This window comes from Anas platyrhynchos, chromosome 8 (genome assembly GCF_047663525.1).
Source record: "Anas platyrhynchos isolate ZD024472 breed Pekin duck chromosome 8, IASCAAS_PekinDuck_T2T, whole genome shotgun sequence".
Lineage (NCBI taxonomy): Eukaryota > Metazoa > Chordata > Aves > Anseriformes > Anatidae > Anas > Anas platyrhynchos.
Window position 1 is genome coordinate 38154669 of NC_092594.1, and position 19891 is coordinate 38174559.

The 19891-nt window shown below is 48.9% G+C and overlaps 2 protein-coding genes across 3 annotated transcripts in view; one reads left to right on the top strand and one right to left on the bottom strand.

Annotated features, from left to right (window-relative positions):
- The window catches only part of MIER1 (MIER1 transcriptional regulator), a 31774-nt gene extending 23517 nt beyond the window's left edge, over positions 1–8257 (top strand). For both annotated transcript variants that reach the window (XM_027463489.3, XM_027463488.3), the window contains exons 9-13: positions 259–340; positions 1651–1745; positions 2247–2374; positions 4011–4150; positions 4863–8257. In XM_027463489.3, coding sequence (XP_027319290.1) covers positions 259–340; positions 1651–1745; positions 2247–2374; positions 4011–4150; positions 4863–5188 — 771 coding nt within the window. In that variant the 3' untranslated portion in view covers positions 5189–8257. The remainder of the gene's footprint in view (positions 1–258; positions 341–1650; positions 1746–2246; positions 2375–4010; positions 4151–4862) is intronic.
- Positions 8258–8599: 342 nt separating this feature from the next.
- Positions 8600–16350, bottom strand: SLC35D1 (solute carrier family 35 member D1). Its single transcript, XM_027463490.3, has 12 exons — positions 16069–16350; positions 15909–15942; positions 14853–14939; positions 14605–14672; positions 14365–14436; positions 14013–14081; positions 13694–13796; positions 13456–13548; positions 11833–11900; positions 11436–11514; positions 10827–10909; positions 8600–10076 (listed from the first exon to the last, which is right to left on the bottom strand). Exons 1-12 carry the CDS (start codon positions 16314–16316, stop codon positions 9968–9970), a joined length of 1113 nt encoding a protein of 370 aa, XP_027319291.2. The 5' UTR covers positions 16317–16350; the 3' UTR covers positions 8600–9967.
- Positions 16351–19891: the final 3541 nt, after the last annotated feature.

The following is a 19891-nucleotide window of genomic DNA, read 5'->3' on the forward strand; positions in this document are numbered from 1 at the left end:
TTTTATAAATGTATGCAATGATGAAAATGTTAAAATACTTCACCTGGGTGTATATCTGGTGGTGTAATTAAGAGAAATGGAAATTGAACGGAGGAAATATGTCTGCGTGCTTTTGTAAATTGCAACACATTCATTCAGAAAGTTTATTTTTAATCCTCTTTTAATTAGGTCTTAATGATTTACTAAGTAGGCTCCTATGGCACAACGTAAATTCAGTGCTATTAAGGATCTTAAATGCACGTCTTTCCATCCTCACAGGCATTGTATGAACTGGTTAAGTGCAATTTTGATACGGAAGAATCATTACGAAGGTTGAGATTTAATGTGAAAGCAGCCAGAGGTGAGCATACACCAAAGCTAGCTTCCTATTGTCGAACTTCCCTTTAATTTGTTACACAGATAGCAGGTTTTGCTGTCAGCAGACTGAGACATTTTATTAGAGCTTGACTGCACGTCAGCATTACGTATCAGCGCTTGCTTAAATGCAGCCTTCAGTGAATGTCTTTTTGTTCTCTGAGAGAATGAAATTAGCAGATGTAGTGTAAACAATTACAGCCCCAAAGACAGCAAGTAAATCAGCCTTCTGTTAACAAAGCTTGATATTTATATTTGTGACTTTAATAACAAGTTAACATGTAAAATGACTTCTCAGCAGCTGAACTGTGCATTTCCTTGGCATTTCATTCTTTGTTCTACACCTCTTCAGTCATTAAAGTTAATTGAACAAACTTAAAAAATGAGATAACTCAGTTCTAAGTAAGGGAGAGCGAGCATCAAAACCTTTTATTTGAAAAGGTGTAGCACTAAAAAGATACTGGTCTTGAGGATCCTTTTGGAGCCTGAAGCATTTGCTGTTTTGGTATTGATCTTTGTGCTCACAGTAACAAGCAACTAACAAAAGGTTCTTCTTTTAAACAGTTGGCTTCTCCAGAGTTTACTGTGCAAATCACAAGACAAGGGTGATCAAATCAAGATCAGTTTGTTCTCACTCTGTTTTAGTCCTTACTTGTGACCTGAGCAATCAATAAGGCCAAATTATATTAAGTTCTTAGAACTGTGACTGCACGTTTTTAGGGGTTTATTCTGGCTTCATTGGAGCTAAGATTTCCCACGTTTCCCATTTTTTGTGTGAGCTGCACAGTTTTTTACTTTACCTAACTGGAATTAACATCCTATCATTGCTGGCTCCTGCCAGGGGTAGGGGAAGATCTCATTCCCCACTCCTTTTCCCCTGCTCCTTCCAAAAAACTACCCAGAACTAGTTTGAGTCCATAGGATGAACTCTTTGTGCTGTGTGCTGAGTTGCAGGATACCTGCCTGCTTCCTGCTGTTCTGGGGGCAGAATGTTGAGACCAGGTTCCTAAGCCCTTCTTCTTCTTTCTGTTGCCTGATTATTTCCCCCATGTGGCCGGGCAGGAAAAGGGGACTGTTATAAACCAACGAGCTACTCAAGCCAACCAAAGTTTCCCATCTACTGACTAGAAGGAAGAATTTTCATTTTTGTACCAGTACGTGAAATTTCTGGAGGTGGTTCTCATTAGTCAGAAAGTGCTGTAAGAAACTTGAATGCCATATGTTTTCTGTCACTAAATTCTCTTTTACTGGCCATATGCTTTTATGTTAAGTGTTTTCTTTATGTCATTCCTTTAGAAGAATTATCTGTTTGGACAGAAGAAGAATGCAGGAACTTTGAACAAGGGCTGAAAGCGTATGGCAAGGATTTTCATGTGATTCAGGCAAATAAGGTAAACACTGCTTTTAAATGTAGTTCTTACTTCTTATTTTTTAAGAAATGTGGATAAGTTCTTGTGCTCAATTTCCTTCACAAATCAATATATTTACTCCTTCCAGTTCTGACTACACTGGTAGTCAAGCTGCTTTGTCAAAGTCCAGAATCCTCTGTGACTGTGAACCCTAGGTTCAGGATAGTGCAGAAGTCTTGCTGTGCGTACATGCAGGAAGGGTCTACAGCCCTGCAGTCTTATTCTGGTCTTGAATAGAGTGGTGAAACAGGCATGGATATTTCTCCTGAAGGTTTGCTTGCAGCGCCTTGAGATGGCATCAGTGTTACTACAAAGCGTTTTAATTTCTGGGCCTCTGAAATTTTGAGTCAATAGTTTCCACTCTTTCATATGTCTTATAAAGAAGCGTTGACTTTGAATTTCACGCATTTTGATTTAAATGGTAGCTTTTTGACAAAAAACCTATTTGAAGTCATCAAAATTTTCATGGCACATATTTCCTAGGTACGAACAAGATCAGTTGGTGAGTGTGTAGCATTTTATTACATGTGGAAGAAATCAGAGCGTTATGATTTCTTTGCGCAGCAGACCCGATTTGGAAAGAAGAAATACAATCTGCATCCTGGTGTAACGTAAGATGTGCATTATTCTTATGTGCTTTTACATGCTGGATCTAAATCTTTCTTTTGTACCTCTCTAGTCTGAAATGGAATGACAATCTAGAGATTCCATAGCCCCAGGTTTCGGCAGGAAAAAAAAGGGGTATAAGAAAAGCAAATTGGTGTGTATAATGTAATTGCTAAAGTACGTTTGTTTGGAAGTAGGCCAACAATTTGTGTTGAACAACTATTTAATTTGGTGCGTTTTCTGTCTAAATGCTTCACAAATGCAACGTTTCTGCAAATATGTGATTTTTTTTTAAGTACTTGTTTTGCTTTAAATGCATGTTTTGTACAGGGGCATGAGTCACACGTTGTGGTCCATGCTGTGGTGGATGCTTGAAGTACATCGGCTGTAAAGCGTTCTGGCCAACACACTGCCCTGCACCAGGGCTTTTTTCGTGGTGCATAGCTTCTTCCCATGTTCACTCTGCTAGGCAAGGAGGGAAATGTCTGTGCATGGCTCTTTATTCTCATCCCCCAAATCTGAGCAAGTGAGCCAACCTTATCTTCTGCCCTTCATTCCAATGCTATGATTTTTGTGTCTTGTTCTTTCCGCTGCCTTTCTCCAAGTTGTTTTTTTTTACAATTATTTTTTTCTCCCAATTTGTTTCTGGCTTGTCTATCCTTCCTTCTTTTAAATATTACTGTTTCTCTAAACATTTTAGAACTGTGTGTTGGACCACCAAAGTGAAATAGCAGTATGACATTGAGGGTTGCCATCTGTGGCTCCTTTGCTACGTAGACTGTTAGAGAGCTGCTGGATTTTCTTCTCAGTTGTCAGGGACAGTCTGTCTGCCCTTCTCCCTCCACCACACTTTTTTTCCCCATTTTTACCCAAATTGATAGACATCTTTTCTTGTTAATCACTTAAAATATCCTCATTCTTTTGCTGTTGATTGCATATGGTGTTCAATAGTGTTATCAGAAGAAGAGTCATTATGGATTGTGCTTGTCTGTTCTTGAAAGCTTTTGCAGATAGCTGTTGGAATTCAGAGTGCAGTATCAGTTCCAGAATAGCTGTGTGTGAGGGGATGCTGCTTCTGGAGCTAATCCAGACTAAAGCCCTAAATAGAAGGGCTTTACCAACTGGCTGTGTTTGTTTGTATCTGTCAGAAGAGATTTACTATTAGTGACCGAAATTGTGGGACCATAATAGATTTCGGATACGGGAACGTGTCTTCTGTCTAACTGAAGCTTTTCATTTGCTTTTAACTCTTACCCCTTTCGAGACTGTATACACACAAAACTTATTTCGTAGTGTGCACCTGCCTTGGAGCAGCACCTTGAAAACACAGCCCACAGCATCGCAGCATTGTTGATGTTCCTGCTTGTGCGTGATCTTACGGGATGTAGCACAAGCGTGGGCTGAGTTTCTGTAAGCTGGCTGCAGTGGTGGGTCAGCAAACGTTGTGGTCAGTCCGCACGCGGGCCAGTTAACACAGCTGATCTTAAAGCCCTGAAGTTTGCAGAAGTTGGTGCATTTCAAAGAGATGCAAAGATGTGAACAGGTCACGCATGCAGTGTGTGCAGTGAATCCTTTTGTACAAACAAAATCAGTGCTTTCAGTAGCGAGGGCAGTGCTGAGTGTGCTGTTTGTGTTGTGCAGAGATTACATGGATCGCCTCCTGGATGAAAGTGAAAGTGCTGCTTCCAGCAGAGCTCCGTCCCCGCCTCCTACCGCTTCCAACAGCAGCACCAGCCAGTCGGAAAGAGAAGACGGTGCAACCAGCAGCAGTAATCAGAACGGTGAGTGCCCCGTCCCTCTGAAATCGGGTTGCCAAGTCACAGCAGCATTGCAGACGACAAGCCAAAAGAGAAGTTCAGCTTTCCTCACTAAAAACAGCTCTAGTTTAGTTTTCAATATTTTCCAAGGTGTTAGCAGCTTGAACTTAAAAATGCTTTTTTAAAAAAAAGCTACATCTTTGCATGTAGCCAGTAACCATGTATTGAAGATAAATCTCAGAAAAACCTTCCTTTTAAACGCACTTTACCTGGTCTTGTCTTCCCCATGCTGCTGTAGTAGTGTAACTCTAACTTTGTGAGCAGTTCCATGCAGGGTTTTTAAAACCTCAAAAGCAAGGGGCAGCCATCCTGAAGGAGCTGAAGTAAAAGTTGTAGCAAGTGGAGGAAGGGCCTGAGAGCTGAATCAGATTGTGAAAAGAGTAGAAACTACAGAAACTGTCCAGGTGAGGGCAATCCACCTGCAGCTTGTGCTGTTGTGGGTTTCAGGGACATTTTCTTAGCTGCTGATGCTTCTGAGGGCTTCCATAAACTGTCATGATATATCTGTCATTTGTATGCTAATAAACCACTTGTTCATCACACAGTGAGGACACAAAGAGCAGTATTGGCTTTTTAGTTCAGTGGGAGTGGTTAGGCTGCTGTTTTATCGACCTGTCACAATTTTTCCTGTTCTACTTAACGCTTCTACTCTCTTTGTGATATGTCTCTACCGCAGGGGTGTCTGCTAACGGGCCAGGCGAGATACCAAATAAAGATGAAGCAAAAATTGAAGGATTGCATGTAAATGGACCTACCAGTGGCAAGAAAACACCTCACACAGATCTGGATACAAATGGGTATGAAACTGAAAACCTTTCCATTGACCCAAAACTTGCTCATTCAACTTCAAGAAATGAAAATGATTTTGAAGAAAAAAGTGAAAGACCTCTAAAAAGAAGAAGAATTAACAGCAATGGAAAAGAGAGTCCTGGTTCATCAGAGTTCTTCCAAGAAGCAAACTCACATGGGAAGCTTGAAGAACTAGAATCTTTGGATGACTGAATATTAAGAGCTGATTTTATTCCTTGGAGTAAATTTTGGGTGTCTAAAATTTTCAGGGTTGATGGGTTACCTTACAAAATCCAGTTCTGTAAAACAATCTGCTGAGATTTTCCTTATACCTTCTAGTTGGCTCTTAAGATCTGATTATTTGTTTCTGTCAGTGCTGAAAAGCAGTAGGAGAATATTCTGTTTCTCAGAGCTGCCAGCTGTAGTTCTGGGAACACTTAAGGCGCTTCAAAATGTTTGAGAGACAAATCAGTGATTCTCTGAAAAAATGCTTCCAGCCTAGTACGTTAAAGAAAATTAATTCTGTGTATATACACTATTTAAGCATTGTACAAGTGAACAAAGCATCCTATTTGTTGAAGCAGGGGGCTGGTTTAAATTTCTGATTGTTGTGGGGAGTTACAATGAAATAGCGAATTCCGAGGCACGCATCAGAGTAGGCACAGAGACTCGTTCTAGAGAGGAAAAACGTGTCACCCCATTGCTAAGGAACCCTTATGAATCCTGAAAGTTATGAGCACAACTATTTTTATATATAGAAGTTTTAAAAGGTAATAACTAAACCAGGTCAGGTTTGTATATGTAAAATTGTTGACATCAATGATGTCTTTCCATATTCTTATCTGGGCTAAAGAAATACATTCTGTATTTTTCCAGATTTCTTTGTAGCCTTTGAAAGATTTTTACAGTACTTATGTCTTGATTGAACTGTCCTTTCTTAAAACAAAAGCTTGTATAATTTTCTTAACTTGTACAGTTGGTAAACTTTTATGAGAGAATTGATATCCTGAGTCTAATGTCAGCTTCATTTTATTTTGCTGAACTCTTTTCTTAGAAAAAAAAAAAAAAGAAAAAAAGAAAAAAAAGACAAACCAAACCAATTGACCTAGAAAAAAAAAACGAATGCTTATCAGTTACCAACATGTTATTTTCTTCTCAAAAAACAACAAACAGTAAATCATTAACATCAAGAATGGTTAGAAGTCATTTGATTTTTGAAAAGATTATTTTTCTTGTTTTATGACAAATAGTGATGCTAAGAATTTGTTAAGCATGATGCTTGCGTTGCACAAATTTTCTTGCTTTCATTTACATTTTCTCATTTTATTTTGAGCTCAGATAAATTTCATGTCAGCCAAATGCTTAAGTTTACTAAACCTTGTTCACCAGGGTCGGGTTTTAGATTATTCATTGATCTATTTTCAGTATATCTCTCATCATCTACATTTCACCGAGCACAGGAAGGACACGAAATGGGTCAAGTGATTCTGGCTGTACCGGTTAGAAATGGCTGTGCAGCTGGTAACCTGCTGCCTGATCTCGAATTTCTGAATACTGATGGACCTTACGTGGATGGATAGGTCAGTGGGAGCAGAGACATCACCCAGAAATCCTTGGTACAGTATATACACATAAAGACGTTTGCTATATAGAGAGTCACGTATGTAAGAAGTGAGAGTAGGTATGGGTAACTCTTTAAAGATTAACGTGCTAGAAACTAAAATTGTTTGTATGTGTGTGTGGAGCGGGGCGATGCTCCCCTTCCCACTAGCACAATTTGAAAGTCGTTGAAGTAGGGCTTACATCCATGAAATAGAAAGGTGCTTAATACCAGTGGGTTTTTAAAACCTCTTTTTTTTTTTTTTGAGCCACAGCTACACGTTCTACTGAAGTAAAAATAGGAAAAATTGTTCATTTGTATAATTTATAATCATGTCTCCTCCTCCTCCTCCTCCTGTGGCTTACAAGTGTGCTGTTAATTTTTAATTGGTTTTTACCTAAATGATCTTAAAATGTATGTCTTCACGATTCCAGTTTTAAATGTAGGGTCCTATGGCTTGAAACTAATGTATCAACCTGAAAAAAAATCTGCTAAGGGTTTTGTTTCGTTTTGTTCTTCAACTACATGTACTTGGACTTCATGGTCATTAACGAGCCAAATTCCCTGGATCCAGATTAGCTTCATCAGCGTGGTTAGATCCTGGACTGCATTCACCTGCTGTTCCCAGAAGTGCTTGGACTGATGTTCCGACTGGTTCAGCTGACGTGCGAAGTTGACACCTACCTACTTTAGGCAGTAATTAATGTTGAGAGGCACATGGGTAAGGATTGGTAATGCATGGCTTTGCCTTAATCACTTGATTAAGCAAGCTGTTGCTGTTGCTGTGTGATCCGTTTCACTAACGGAGCCCCAAACCATAACAGCCTTGTCTCAGAGGTGGGCTTGAGACGGTTTCCGACCAGAGGGCAGTGCGGCGCTTCCAAGTCTTTGCAGCTAGAGTCCTTTTTTCAATTTTATTGTTATGCGTTTTTGTTTGCAAGTTGGAGATACTTCCAAAAATTTACAGGAAAGTTTATAAGTGAATTGTCTCAGGCTTGTGTGTGAAATACAGCACTGTGTATATTTTCAGGAATGTTGCTTTGTTTTTTTTTTATCTTACCTTTTTCTGGTGATACCTAGAAGAGACCTGACATTCCGTAATCAACACCTATGTAACGCTCAGCTAGACTTTAAGACTATTTAATTATAATTTACAGTTTGTTCATGCTGGTGTTTTATACAATACTTTGTTCATGTTCTTCAAAACGCAGCCACTATAACTTGATAAGTCATTGCACTACTAAAGCTATTTAAAAATCTAGGAGTTTAGTAACTTTGATTTTGTGTAGAAAGCATTCAGTACACCTTGGAGCCCAGAAACGTTTGGACTTGTTTCCAGCCAGCGTTGACGAGGTGGAGCTTGCAGTGACACCTGGGTATGTTTTTTAAGCACTACCACGCTGTGTTCAGCTGGATGGGGGTGGTCTGGCTTTCACTGAGTGCTTTGTGACTGCAGCCTGAGCTGAAAGCTCCCGTTCAACTGAGTAAATCCTTGTTGGGCTTTCCAGAGGCTATTTAAAGCGATGTTAAAGCCACCAACCACAGACACACGGAATTTACAAATTAGTTTTTATACAGTTTGTCACACATAGTAATTTTGCACTGTTAGTAACTCCCTTGTCCTACCCCTGTTCCCTGTCTGCAATTCTGAGAAAGCTTATTAAACTATTTTTTTAAACACACTGTCTGCATACAGAATTCCTGAGTGGTTTGATCAGAGGGGGGCAGAGTTTCTGCTCCTGGCTGCCCTGCAGCCCCGTGCCTGCTGTCGGAGCGTGCCAGTAACTGACTACGTCAGCACAACTTGCCGAAACCCATCCTTGTAGGTGAAAACAGCAGCCTTTGCCTCCCATACACGCTCTGGGCCCCTTCCCCTGATGAATTTCATCTTGGGGCCACAGCCTGGTGCTGGGTGTTGCTGTGTGCAGCCCCAGGCACCCACCTGGCTCAGCTCCAGCCTCCCGTGCTTGCCGCTGGAGGGAGTGAGGGGCCAGCCCCCAGAGCCACATACAGCAGGGACAAGGTCCAAGGAAGGTCATTGGTTTTATTGGAAGCTGGTACAAAAATACAGAGGCACATAAAATCCTTTTTTACTATCATTACTGACTTACATATAAAGCCTGCCATACATTCAAATAAAAAGGTCACCTTTTTAATCACTAAAATGGTGAATTTTGTAAATAGATTCTGTATAGAAAACAAATTTAGTAGATTAATAGCATAGAAAATACTGTTGTAGGAACTCTTGGCTTTCCCAGTGCATACAATACCATCCAGACCTGGCACTGAAGTGTGCACGTTCACAAACAAAATAAGCTTTAAAAATACTTTAACCGTTTGGACAATAAATCTAACCAGTAGATTCAGAAATAAACCAAAAAAAGCTCTCAACAGAACCAACATCCTGACTGCAAATGCCTCAGCACAGCAAAGATACAAAGCAAACCTGGGGAGGGAAATAAAAATGTGACTTACGAGCGTGTGCTCAAGGAAGTGCCACGAGTACCTGCCAGCCCACCAAAAGAGCAGCTCAGCAGCAAGTTGCAAAGCCGAGGGTTTAACAAAACCCAGGAAGCTATAAAAAAGGGTCAGGAAATGTCTTGCAGCAGCTGCTGGGTGGCACCAAGCCCCCAGCCCCCAGCACTGGGAGGGGGGCACAGGGCAGCAGCCCCCCTCTGTCCCCACCGGTCTCACTCGCATGGACGAGCCCACTCGAGGCAGCTTCTCTGAGCACCAGTTACATTTTTAGCAGTTACCTTCCAGAAACAAAACGCATTGCCTACGGCGCTTGGTCTCCTAGTGACCAACGGAAAGCGTACAAAAACTCACTAATACACAGTTTTACTAAAAAAAATGTTTTCTCAAAATTATAAAGAATCGTTTTTTAAAACCAAAAGACAATCTGAGGACAGACCTAGAAAGAAGTGCTGTATAAGACAACCTTTAAAAACCTGTCAATGCTGCTGGGCGTATTAAAAACCCCTTCCTCTCGGCACGGAGCCAAGGGCCACCAGCCCTCGAGGCCAACTGTTGAGGGTGGCACTGGCTGGCGAGGACCATCCGACACCACGTTTGCAGCTCGTGTACCTTCCCCAGGTGCTGACGAGTCCTCTGCAGTCCAAACCCTTGCACCGCCTGCGCAAGCCTCTCCTGCCAAGTCTCCGCGTGATTCAAACCCCGGGATTTCCTCACAATCAATCAGCCTTAATCAGATGAATTCTTACACGTGCAGTCATTTCTCTTCCCCATGATTTTTGAAGGCAGCAATCTGGATTGTGCAAATTAAAGAGCATCAACATTCCTCTGCAGCAGACACCGCTGATTCCTTGCCGTCCTCTGCCGGTGATCAGCTCCGCAGGAACACTTTGCTTTCAGGTGAAGCATTCCCCTGGTCACACAGAGCTTTTTCCTTTAATATCCATCTTGCTGCCAGCTTCGGACTGCTTGCTCAGTTGCTCCTCTGTGAAGGTGATGTAGGAATACACCAGGCTTCCAGCAATACTGCAATAAAAAGGTTGGGATAAAGGCGTGAAGCGAGGCACATGGTTGAGGTCCACCAGACCCCGTAACCCTGCCACCAAAGCAGAAGTTTTGCAGCAGATGAACACACCCCGGTGCTGAAAATGCTTTTCCAAAAGCTGCACTGAAATAGCAGGTGAAATAAAGCAAATATTTCTCTTGCTACCTTAATTACACACAGCAGCTGCTCTGCGCCATGCCACGAATGGCACCGAGCTCCTGTGCTGCCGGGCAGTGAGAGGCAGGGGAAGGACACCCAAGAGCTCTGCCAGTGGGGTAGGTCCGAAAGCAAAGCACGACCCATGCGGGCCAACAGCGCTGTTCCAGCAAAGCCAGGCACAGAGGAGCCTTTCCACCCCCTGCCAGCTCCAGGCAGGGAGCTATTTTCCTCCGCATGGTGTCAACATTAAGTGTACCTGGTCTTCCTCACTTTTTTTTTATTATTATTTTTATTACTTTCCTAAAAAAGCAGCAGTTAACCCCACGTCAAAGCTACGCTGGTGAACGCGTCCCCCGTTCCCAGCCTGGGTAACCGCGGGGCCGAGACTTGTCCCGGCTCACAGACAGACGTGGCTCCTCTCCTTCCTGCCTACATCAGCTGAAAACCACAACTATGCAAAGAGTCCAATCTCACAGCCTTTCTGAGAGAAGTGCCTCACTGCTCAAACCGTCTCAGCTTCGCAGCGACTTTCATTTGCGAGGCGTAAAAATTCGCAGCCCCCACGCTCTTACCTGATATTTAGACCAATGAAGTTTGTCCATGTAAAAATATAGTCTCCTCCAAAAAACATCCCAATATAGGTTATTAAAATATTCTGCAAAGGGAACAAGACGTCAAGAACAAGAGTGAGTGTCTGCATAACCTGAGCCAAGTGTTCACTCTGTTTTTTAAAGCGATGTGGAAACAGGAAAGCCTGGCTGTGGGCAGTGGGAAATATGTATAATCCGGGATTAAAAGCAGTCAGGTTTAGGGCTGCTGGATGAATGGAGGCTTTGATTCCTCCGGCAGCAGTGCAGAGCAGCACGGCACACGGGTGCAGCAACGTGGCACAGCACACGGCTGCAGGGCAATGCCAGTCCTGGCCCCCGGTGCCCGCAGATCTGCCCCCGCTCCCACCCCAGCCCTGCCGGACGGGCAGCTCATACGTGGCAGAAAAACCAGAAAAACCCCCAGGAGCACCCATCTGTTTTTATAGTCAGCTTGTTCCGCCCCAGGACGAGGTGACCCAGAAGATTTGGCTCTTTCTGGGCATTTTGCACTTCGTTAGCCCAGGACAAGCTATGCCAGAGCTGGCCGTGCACGTCACCGCGCAGCCAGCGGGAATTAACTGCAGCACTCACCTTAATGCAGCCAACTATTGTAGTTGTAAGAGCAGAATTATACTGAGTGCAAAGAACCGTGGAGTACATCAGAATAAACCTGCGGGAGGAACAACAGACCGCGGTCAGGCTCCGGGATGCGCTCAGAGCACGGCAATTCAGCTTCGTGTCCTGCATCCCCTGCTCTAGAATGTATTTGTGCTGCTGGATTTTTGGTGGAAAAAAAACCTAAAAACTAAAAAAAAAACTATCCACCTTAGCTTTCCATAGTACCATCTCTATCAGGACTAAAGATATTTTTTAACCCAGAATTACTCAGCTGACCAAAATTCACCATTGCTGTGCCCCCCAGCCCGGGAGCCCCGGTGCGGTCCCGGTGCCCCCCCCAGCCCCACACACACCCCGGGAGCATCCTTACCCCATCACGCACGACAGCATGAACTGCACGAGGAAGAACACATCTGTCCAGCCCTTGTACTCCATCGCCTGCAAAGAAACGAGAGGAGCAGGGATGGTAATTCACTGCAAGACATCCCCAACCCCAGCTTTCACATCCCAGCAGCAGAGAGCAGCCCCAGGGGAATATCCTGCACCAGCATCGCCCCGATGCATGGGGTCAGCGCACGCCCAAGCACAGCCCTCCTGGAAAAAAGGGGTCCGTGGTGTCACGGGAGCTGAGAGGAGCAGGAGGCACCTCCCAGGCGGGTGCTGGGATCACTTTGCCACGAGAGCAGCGCTCAGCACCCAGCCCTTGCCCCAGAAATCCCGACCGAGCCGCGTCGCTGCCGTTTACAGCTGCACCCCCGGACCTTTGGCCACGAGATCACGCAGAGACCTTGGGTAGGTGCTGGGAGAGGCAGCAGCTCAGGAAGGCTGTGAAACACCTCGCTCCTCGCCCAAAGCAGGAGCTGGGGAACATGAAGCTGACCCAAAAACACGTCCCCGGGGCAGAGGAGGCTGATGGTGACCCTGGCTGCCAGCAGGACACGGGCTCTGCCCCGCCTGCAGCCCTGCACGGTCCTGATTTTAATCTCCTTGTTTGCTGATGGATTTCTTAATTACACCCAGCCCTGCCAGGCCCAGCGGCCGTGCAGGAGGCAGGGGAGCAGCTCCTGAGCCCCCCACGGGCAGCTGCCGGCGCTCACAGCGGCGCTGTTCATCGCAGGAGCCCCGACAGAGCGCGGCTTTGTGCGCCCCGACCGCCGGGAGTTTATTCAGGGGGAAGGGAAAATTAAAAAAAAAAAACAAAAAAAACAGTGAGAGGAGATTTCAACCGGGGCCGAACAGAGGCTGCACAGTGCGCACACGGCAGCGTTTTCTCCTCGCTGCCAGCTCCTGGTTATCAAGGAGCACTTTATCCCCAAAGCTCCCCAGCCCTGCCTGCCTGCACGAAGCCCCTCGCTCACTGCTGCTCCTCGTCCCTGCAGCTCTCACCAGGCTCATCACTGGGCTCCCAGCAAGAGAAGAGCCACCGGCCTTCCCCAGGGGCGACTGGCTGTCAGCTCGGGGACACAGACCCGCAGGAAACCCAAAACCCCCAGGGATGAGGCAGCACAGGAGGCAGGATCACCTCGGAGCAGCCCGATATAGCTGCTACAGGAAGGGGGGAGGACAGCAAAGCCTGAAAAATCCCATTTATACTAAAAATACTCAACTCCTTCATTTTAGATAATATTTGGTTTCACTTATTGCTCCTCTACTTCCCCATTCCTGCAACGTTACAAGAAGGCTCAGATGAGGCAACTCTGTGGATTTTAAGTCAAATGTAAGACTTGCAGTTTCTTCTTAGGCAGTTTCCCCTCTCTACCCCAAAAGCTGGCCTCAAACCACTCTTTGCCCTAAACTCACCCACCAGAGGCCACGTAGCATCTTAGCTACAAGCCCGGGTAGCGAGCTACCTCCCAGCTCCACGTCTGGGGTATTTGCTGTTATGCAAAGAGAAGTGCACTACAATGAACACCGAGATGTTCTTCTGAGCAAATTTTGCCCACGAGGCACGGTGCCACCACAGATTTTGCTTTTTTGGGGCCAGGAACCCTACCTTCTGCGCGTCTCCGGTGAAGTAGGCAATGGTGAGGGTGGGGAGGATCATGAACAGCGCGTTGTAGTAGAGCAGGCCGTATTTCCCCAGCTCCTAGAAATTGGAGAAATCCAAGTCCTTAAACTCCACACAGGACCACAAAACCTTGTCCCCCACGGGTGACACACGCCTGGTGCCAGCCTCCCTGGTGCCACCCCCTCAGGTCAGCCCCACGCAGCACGGCCAGGGGCCAGCCTACCTTGGAATCCAGCTTCTGCTTGACGTAGGCACCGTTCGCAGCTGTTAAGGCATCGTTAACGAGGATAAAAATATACCCTTCCAGGTCAAACGCCAGGTCAGCGCTGCGAAAAGGAGCAGAGAAAAAGTTCGGGGTTTGGAGCCGCGCAGAGCGCGCCGCTTGTGGGATTTCTGACAGCTTCTGCTCTGCTGGCAGCCGTCAGGAAGAGTTATATCAGTTTTGCTGGGTGCTCGGGATGGACAGCACGGTTATGGGGCTGCCGGACACCGAGCAGAGCCCCACAAAGGGAAGTTGTAAGAGCAGCAAGCGGGGGGCTCACCTCGCAGCCACAAACGCGCCGATGATCATGGCAAACACCGTCATCTGGATGCCCCAGGAGAACTTCTTCCTGGAAAGAAAGGGGTGAGGACACCCTGATCGGTCACAGGCAGGGAAAATCCTCGTTAAAGCACCCAGGAGGAGCGGCACCGGGCGGGGGAACCCAACCCAAGGAGCTCCAAGCTAACCAGGAGGTGCACGAGCAGCAAGACACCAAAAACCTTACAATTTTGAAGGGTTTTACTATTATTGTGTGAAAAAAGCTGGCATGGGCAAGGTGCACATGCACTTGGGGCCTTCCAGCACCTCCACCCACCCCAAAAACCCACCCAAAATCGGCCGAAAAGACTCACTTGAGCAGGAAGCCCTCGGCGAACATGGTGAAGAGGATGGAGAAGCGCCGCAGCACCGTGAACATGGGCAGGCTGCAGGGGAAGGTCAGCAGTGAGAGGGGCACAAAGCACCCGTGCTGCTCCCACCCGAGCTGCCCACCCCCCCCAAAGCCCCCAGCCCCAGGGGGGGGACGTGGGAGATGCCCCCCAGCAGCCCCACACGAGCGAGGATATGGCCCGGGAGGAGGGGAGCGTCCGTACTTCAGCTTCTTGGTGCTGAACAGCCCCGTGATCTGGTTCCCGAAGTACAGGAGAGGTAGAGGAAATGTCTGGAAAATTAAAAATAAAACATGGGGGGGGGGGAAAACAGGGTGAGTAAGGGGCTGGGGGGCTGCACCCAGCACGTGGATGCACCTGGGGATGTTCCCCATATGTGTGATCCCCCAAACCTGCGTGGACTGGGGGACGAGGAGACCCCAAAAAGGGGTTTTGGGGTGCCCCCAGCTTACCCGGCGGGGTATGTGCCTGTCCAGGTCGGGGAAGCTGAGCACCCGCAGCGCCTTGCCGGCCCACAGCACCGCCACCGTCGCCACCATCTGCGGGATAGGGGATGGGGGGGGGCGCCGGGACCCCATGTGGGGGTTAACAGGGGTTTGGGGAGGATTTAGGGGGGTAAGGAGGGATTTTGGGGGGGGTTATGGGGGTATTGGGGCGGTCAAGGAGGGATTGGGGGGTGGTATGGGAGGTATTAGGGAGGTTAAAGGGGGTTAAGGGGGGGGGTTATGGGGGTTATAGGGGTATGGGGGGGGGCAAGGGGGTGTTGGGGGGTATTATGGGGGGGTACTGGGGGGGTTTAAGGGAGATTATGGGGGATTTTGAGGGTATTGGGGGGTCAAAGGGGTATTGGGGGGTATTGGGGGGTATTATGGGGGTACTGGGGGGGGTCAAGGAGGTATTGGGGGTATTATGGGGGTATTGGGGGGGTTAAAAGGAGATTATGGGGGTTATGGGGCTATCGGGGGGGTTAAGGGGTATTGGGAGGTATTATGGGGGGTACTGGGGGGGTTAAAAGGGGGGTTGTGGGGCTATTTGTGGGGTGAAGGGGTACTGGGGGGTATTATGGAGGGTACGGGGGGGTCAAGGGGGTATTGGGGGTATTATGGGGGGTACTGGGGGGGTTGAGAAGGGATTGGGGGAGTTATGGGGGGATTGGGGGGAGTCAAGGGGGAACTGGGGGGTATTGTGGAGGGCACTGGGGGGGTCAAGGGGGTATTGGGGGGGCTAAAGGGGGTAAAGGGGGGAGGTTAAGGAGGGACTGGGGGGGTTATGGGGCTACTGGGGGGGGTTAAGGGGGGACTATGGAGGTACTGGGGGGTTATGGGGGTTTCTGGGGGGGGTTATGGGGGGACTAAGGATGGATTGGGGGGGTTATGGGGGGACTGGCAGGGTTGGGGGGTTTGGGGGGTCTCGGGGGTGGACTGGGGGGGTCAATGGGGGATTGGGGGTTTCGGGGGGGGTCGGGGGGTTACCGGGGGGGGCTGTTTAACGGGACTACCCCCACTCACCTGCCCCAACCCCACACAGAGCGAGGACGGGAACCTGCGGGCAGAGCGCGGCCGTCAGCGGGACCCCGACCCCAAAACGGGGCTGGGGGGGGGGGGCACCGGGATATCGGTGTATTTTGGGGGGGGGGGGGGGGGAGGCAGGGGGGGGGTGCAGCCCTACCCGTACGCGGTGAGCACGCTCTTGTTGACCACGACGATGAGGAAGGAGCTGAGGCCGTAGAAGGCCGCGGCCAGGAGGCGCAGGCACAGGGGGGGGCCCGGCGGCGGCAGCGCCATGGCCACGGCCCCGCCACGGCCCCGGCCCCGCTCCGCATCGCCGCGCGCGGGGGCTCCCCCGGGGGCTGCTCCCGCCCCCCCCCCGGCACCAACACCCGGCCCCCGGCGGCTGCGCGCGGAACGCGGAGACATGGCGGGGGGGGAGGGGACAGGGGAGGGGCACAAAGGGGAGGGATAGGGGAGGGGGAGGGATAGGGGAGGGGGAGGGGAAAGGCGGGAAAGGGGGGAGGGGGAAAGGGGGGGTTGCATGGGGGTGTGTTTGCACGGGGGTGTTGCACGGGGATATTGTTGCACGGGGATGTTGCACGGGGATGTTGCACTATTGCATGGGGACATTGCACGGGGATATTATTCAGGGACATCATTGCACAGGGACATTGCGTGGGGACATTGCACAGGGATGTTGCACGGCAATGTTGCACAGGGATGTTGCACGGGGACATTGCACTATTGCATGGGGACATTGTGCAGGGATATTGCACAGGGGCATTGCACAGTGATATTGTGCAGGGACATCGTTGCACAGGGATGTTGCACAGGGATGTTGCGCTATTGCATGGGGACATTGCGCAGGGATATCATTGCACACGGGCGTTGCATGGGAACGTTGTGCAGGGACATCATTGCATGGGGACATTGCATGGAGGCATGGAGACATTGCACGGGGATATTGTGCAGGGACATCACTGCACGGGGACATTGCACAGGGACATTGCACAGGGATGTTGCAAGGGGATGTTGCACGGGGACGTTGCACTATTGGATGGGGACATTGTGCAGGGATATCATTGCACGGAGGCATTGCACGGGGACATTGCATGGGGGTGATTGCACAGGGACGTTGTGCAGGGACATCATTGCATGGGGACGTTGCACTGTTGCATGGGGACATTGTGCAGGGATATCATTGGACACGGGCATTGCACAGGGACATTGTGCAGGGACACCATTGCATGGGGACATTGCACGGGGATCTCATTGCACGGGGGTGTTGCATGGGGACATTGCACAGTGATATTGTGCAGGGACATCATTGCACAGGGATATTGCACGGGGACATTGCACTATTGCATGGGGACATTGCACAGGGGTATCATCGGACGGGGGTGCTGCACGGGGACATTGCACGGGAACATTGCATGGGGATATTGTGCAGAGACATCACTTCATGGGGACGTTGCATGGGGACGTTGCTCTATTGCATGGGGACATTGCACAGGGATATCATTGCATGGGGGCGTTGTGCAGGGATATCATTGCATGGGGGCGTTGCATAGGGACATTGCATGGGGGTCATTGCACAGGGGCATTGTGCAGGGACATCATTGCACGGGAATATTGCATGGGGACACTGCACGGGGATATTGTGCAGGGACATCACTTCACAGGGACATTGCATGGGGATGTTGCACGGGGATGTTGCATGGGGTCGTTGCACGGGGACGTTGCATGGGGGTCATTGCACAGGGACATTGTGCAGGGACATAATTGCATGAGGACATTGCATGGGGTCATTGCACAGGGATATTGTGCAGGGACATCATTGCACAGGGATATTGCAAGGGGCATTGCACTATTGCATGGGGATATTGCACAGGGATATCATTGCATGGGGACATTACATGGGGACATTGTGCAGGGACATCATTGCACAGGGACATTCCACTATTGCACAGGGACATTGCACAGCGATATCATTGCACACGGGCGTTGCACAGGGACATTGCACGGGGGTCATTGCACAGGGACATTGTGCAGGGACATCACTTCACGGGGACATTGCATGGGGACATTGCACGGGGATGTTGCATGGGGACATTGCACGGGGACATTGCACTATTGCATGGGGACATTGTGCAGGGATATCATTGCACAGGGGCATTGCACAGTGATATTGTGCGGGGACATCATTGCATGGGGATATTGCACAGGGCATTGCACTATTGCATGAGGATATTGCACAGGGATATCATTGCATGGGGACATTGCATGGGGGCATTGTGCAGGGGATATCATTGCACGGGGACATTGCATAGGGACACTGCACAGGGACATTGTGCAGGGACATCATTGCACAGGGATATTGTACAGGGACGTTGCACTATTGCATGGGGACATTGCACAGAGATCTCATTGCACAGGGGCGTTGCATGGGGACATTGCACAGTGATATTGTGCAGGGACATCATTGCATGGGGATGTTGCACTTTTGCATGGGGACATTGCACAGGGATATCACTGCATGGGGGCATTGCACGGGGACATTGCATGGGGGTCATTGCACAGGGACATTGTGCAGGGACATCACTTCACGGGGACATTGCATGGGGACATTGCACGGGGATGTTGCATGGGGACATTGCACGGGGACATTGCACTATTGCATGGGGACATTGTGCAGGGATATCATTGCACAGGGGCATTGCACAGTGATATTGTGCAGGGACATCATTGCATGGGGACATTGCACAGGGCATTGCACTATTGCATGGGGATATTGTGCAGGGATATCATTGCATGGGGACATTGCATGGGGGCATTGTGCAGGGGATATCATTGCACAGGGACATTGCATAGGGACACTGCACAGGGATATTGTGCAGGGACACCATTGCACAGGGATATTGCATGGAGACATTGCACAGGGATATCGCTTCACGGGGGCGTTGCACGGGGACATTGCATAGGGGTCATTGCACAGGGACATTGTGTAGGGACATCATTGTCAGGACACTGCACTGAGACATTGTGCAGGGACATCATTGCACGGGGATATTGCACAGGGATGTTGCACTATTGCATGGGGACATTGCGCAGGGATATCATTGCACACGGGCGTTGCATGGGAACGTTGTGCAGGGACATCACTGCACAGGGACATTGCATGGGGACATTGCACAGGGATATTGTGCAGGGACATCATTGCATGGGGACATCATTGCACAGGGATGTTGCACAGGGATATCACTGCACAGGGGCGTTGCATAGGGACATTGTTCAGGGACATCATTGCATGGGTACGTTCCACTATTGCATGGGGACATTGCACAGGAGTATCATTGCACGGGGGCGTTGCACGGGGACATTGCATGGAGATATTGCATGGGGATGTTGTGCAGGGCCATCATTGCACGGGGATATTGCACAGGGACATCGTGCAGGGATATTGCATGGGGACATTGCACGAGGGCATTGCACGGGGACATCATTGCACAGGGACATCATTGCACGGGGACACTGCACAGGGACATCATTGCACGGGGATATTGTGCAGGGACATTGCGCAGGGGTGTTGCATGTGGGGCGTTGCTCAGGAACGTTGCATGGGGACATTTCACAGGGACATTGCATGGGGACACCATTGCACCAGGGCACTGCACGGTGGGCACTTTATAGGGCTGTGACTTTAGGGTGTTACACCAAGGGGGGGCAACCGCACAGAGGTCAGGCGTGGGGGCACAGCACTGCACAGGGAGCCGGGGGGGGATTAGGAGGTGTGGGGGGCACCACACGTGGGGAGGGCACCGGGAATCCCTGGGGTCCCTGCATGGCAGCGGGGCACGTGCTTATGGCACGGGTTTGTGTGTCCCTGGGGGGTTTCCCCACAAGCGCAGAATGGGGCCGTGGCACCCGGGGCGGGGATGAAGCACAGTGAGGCAGCCTAGAAAGGGGAAAAAAAAATAATAAAAAAATAAAAAAAAAAGTAG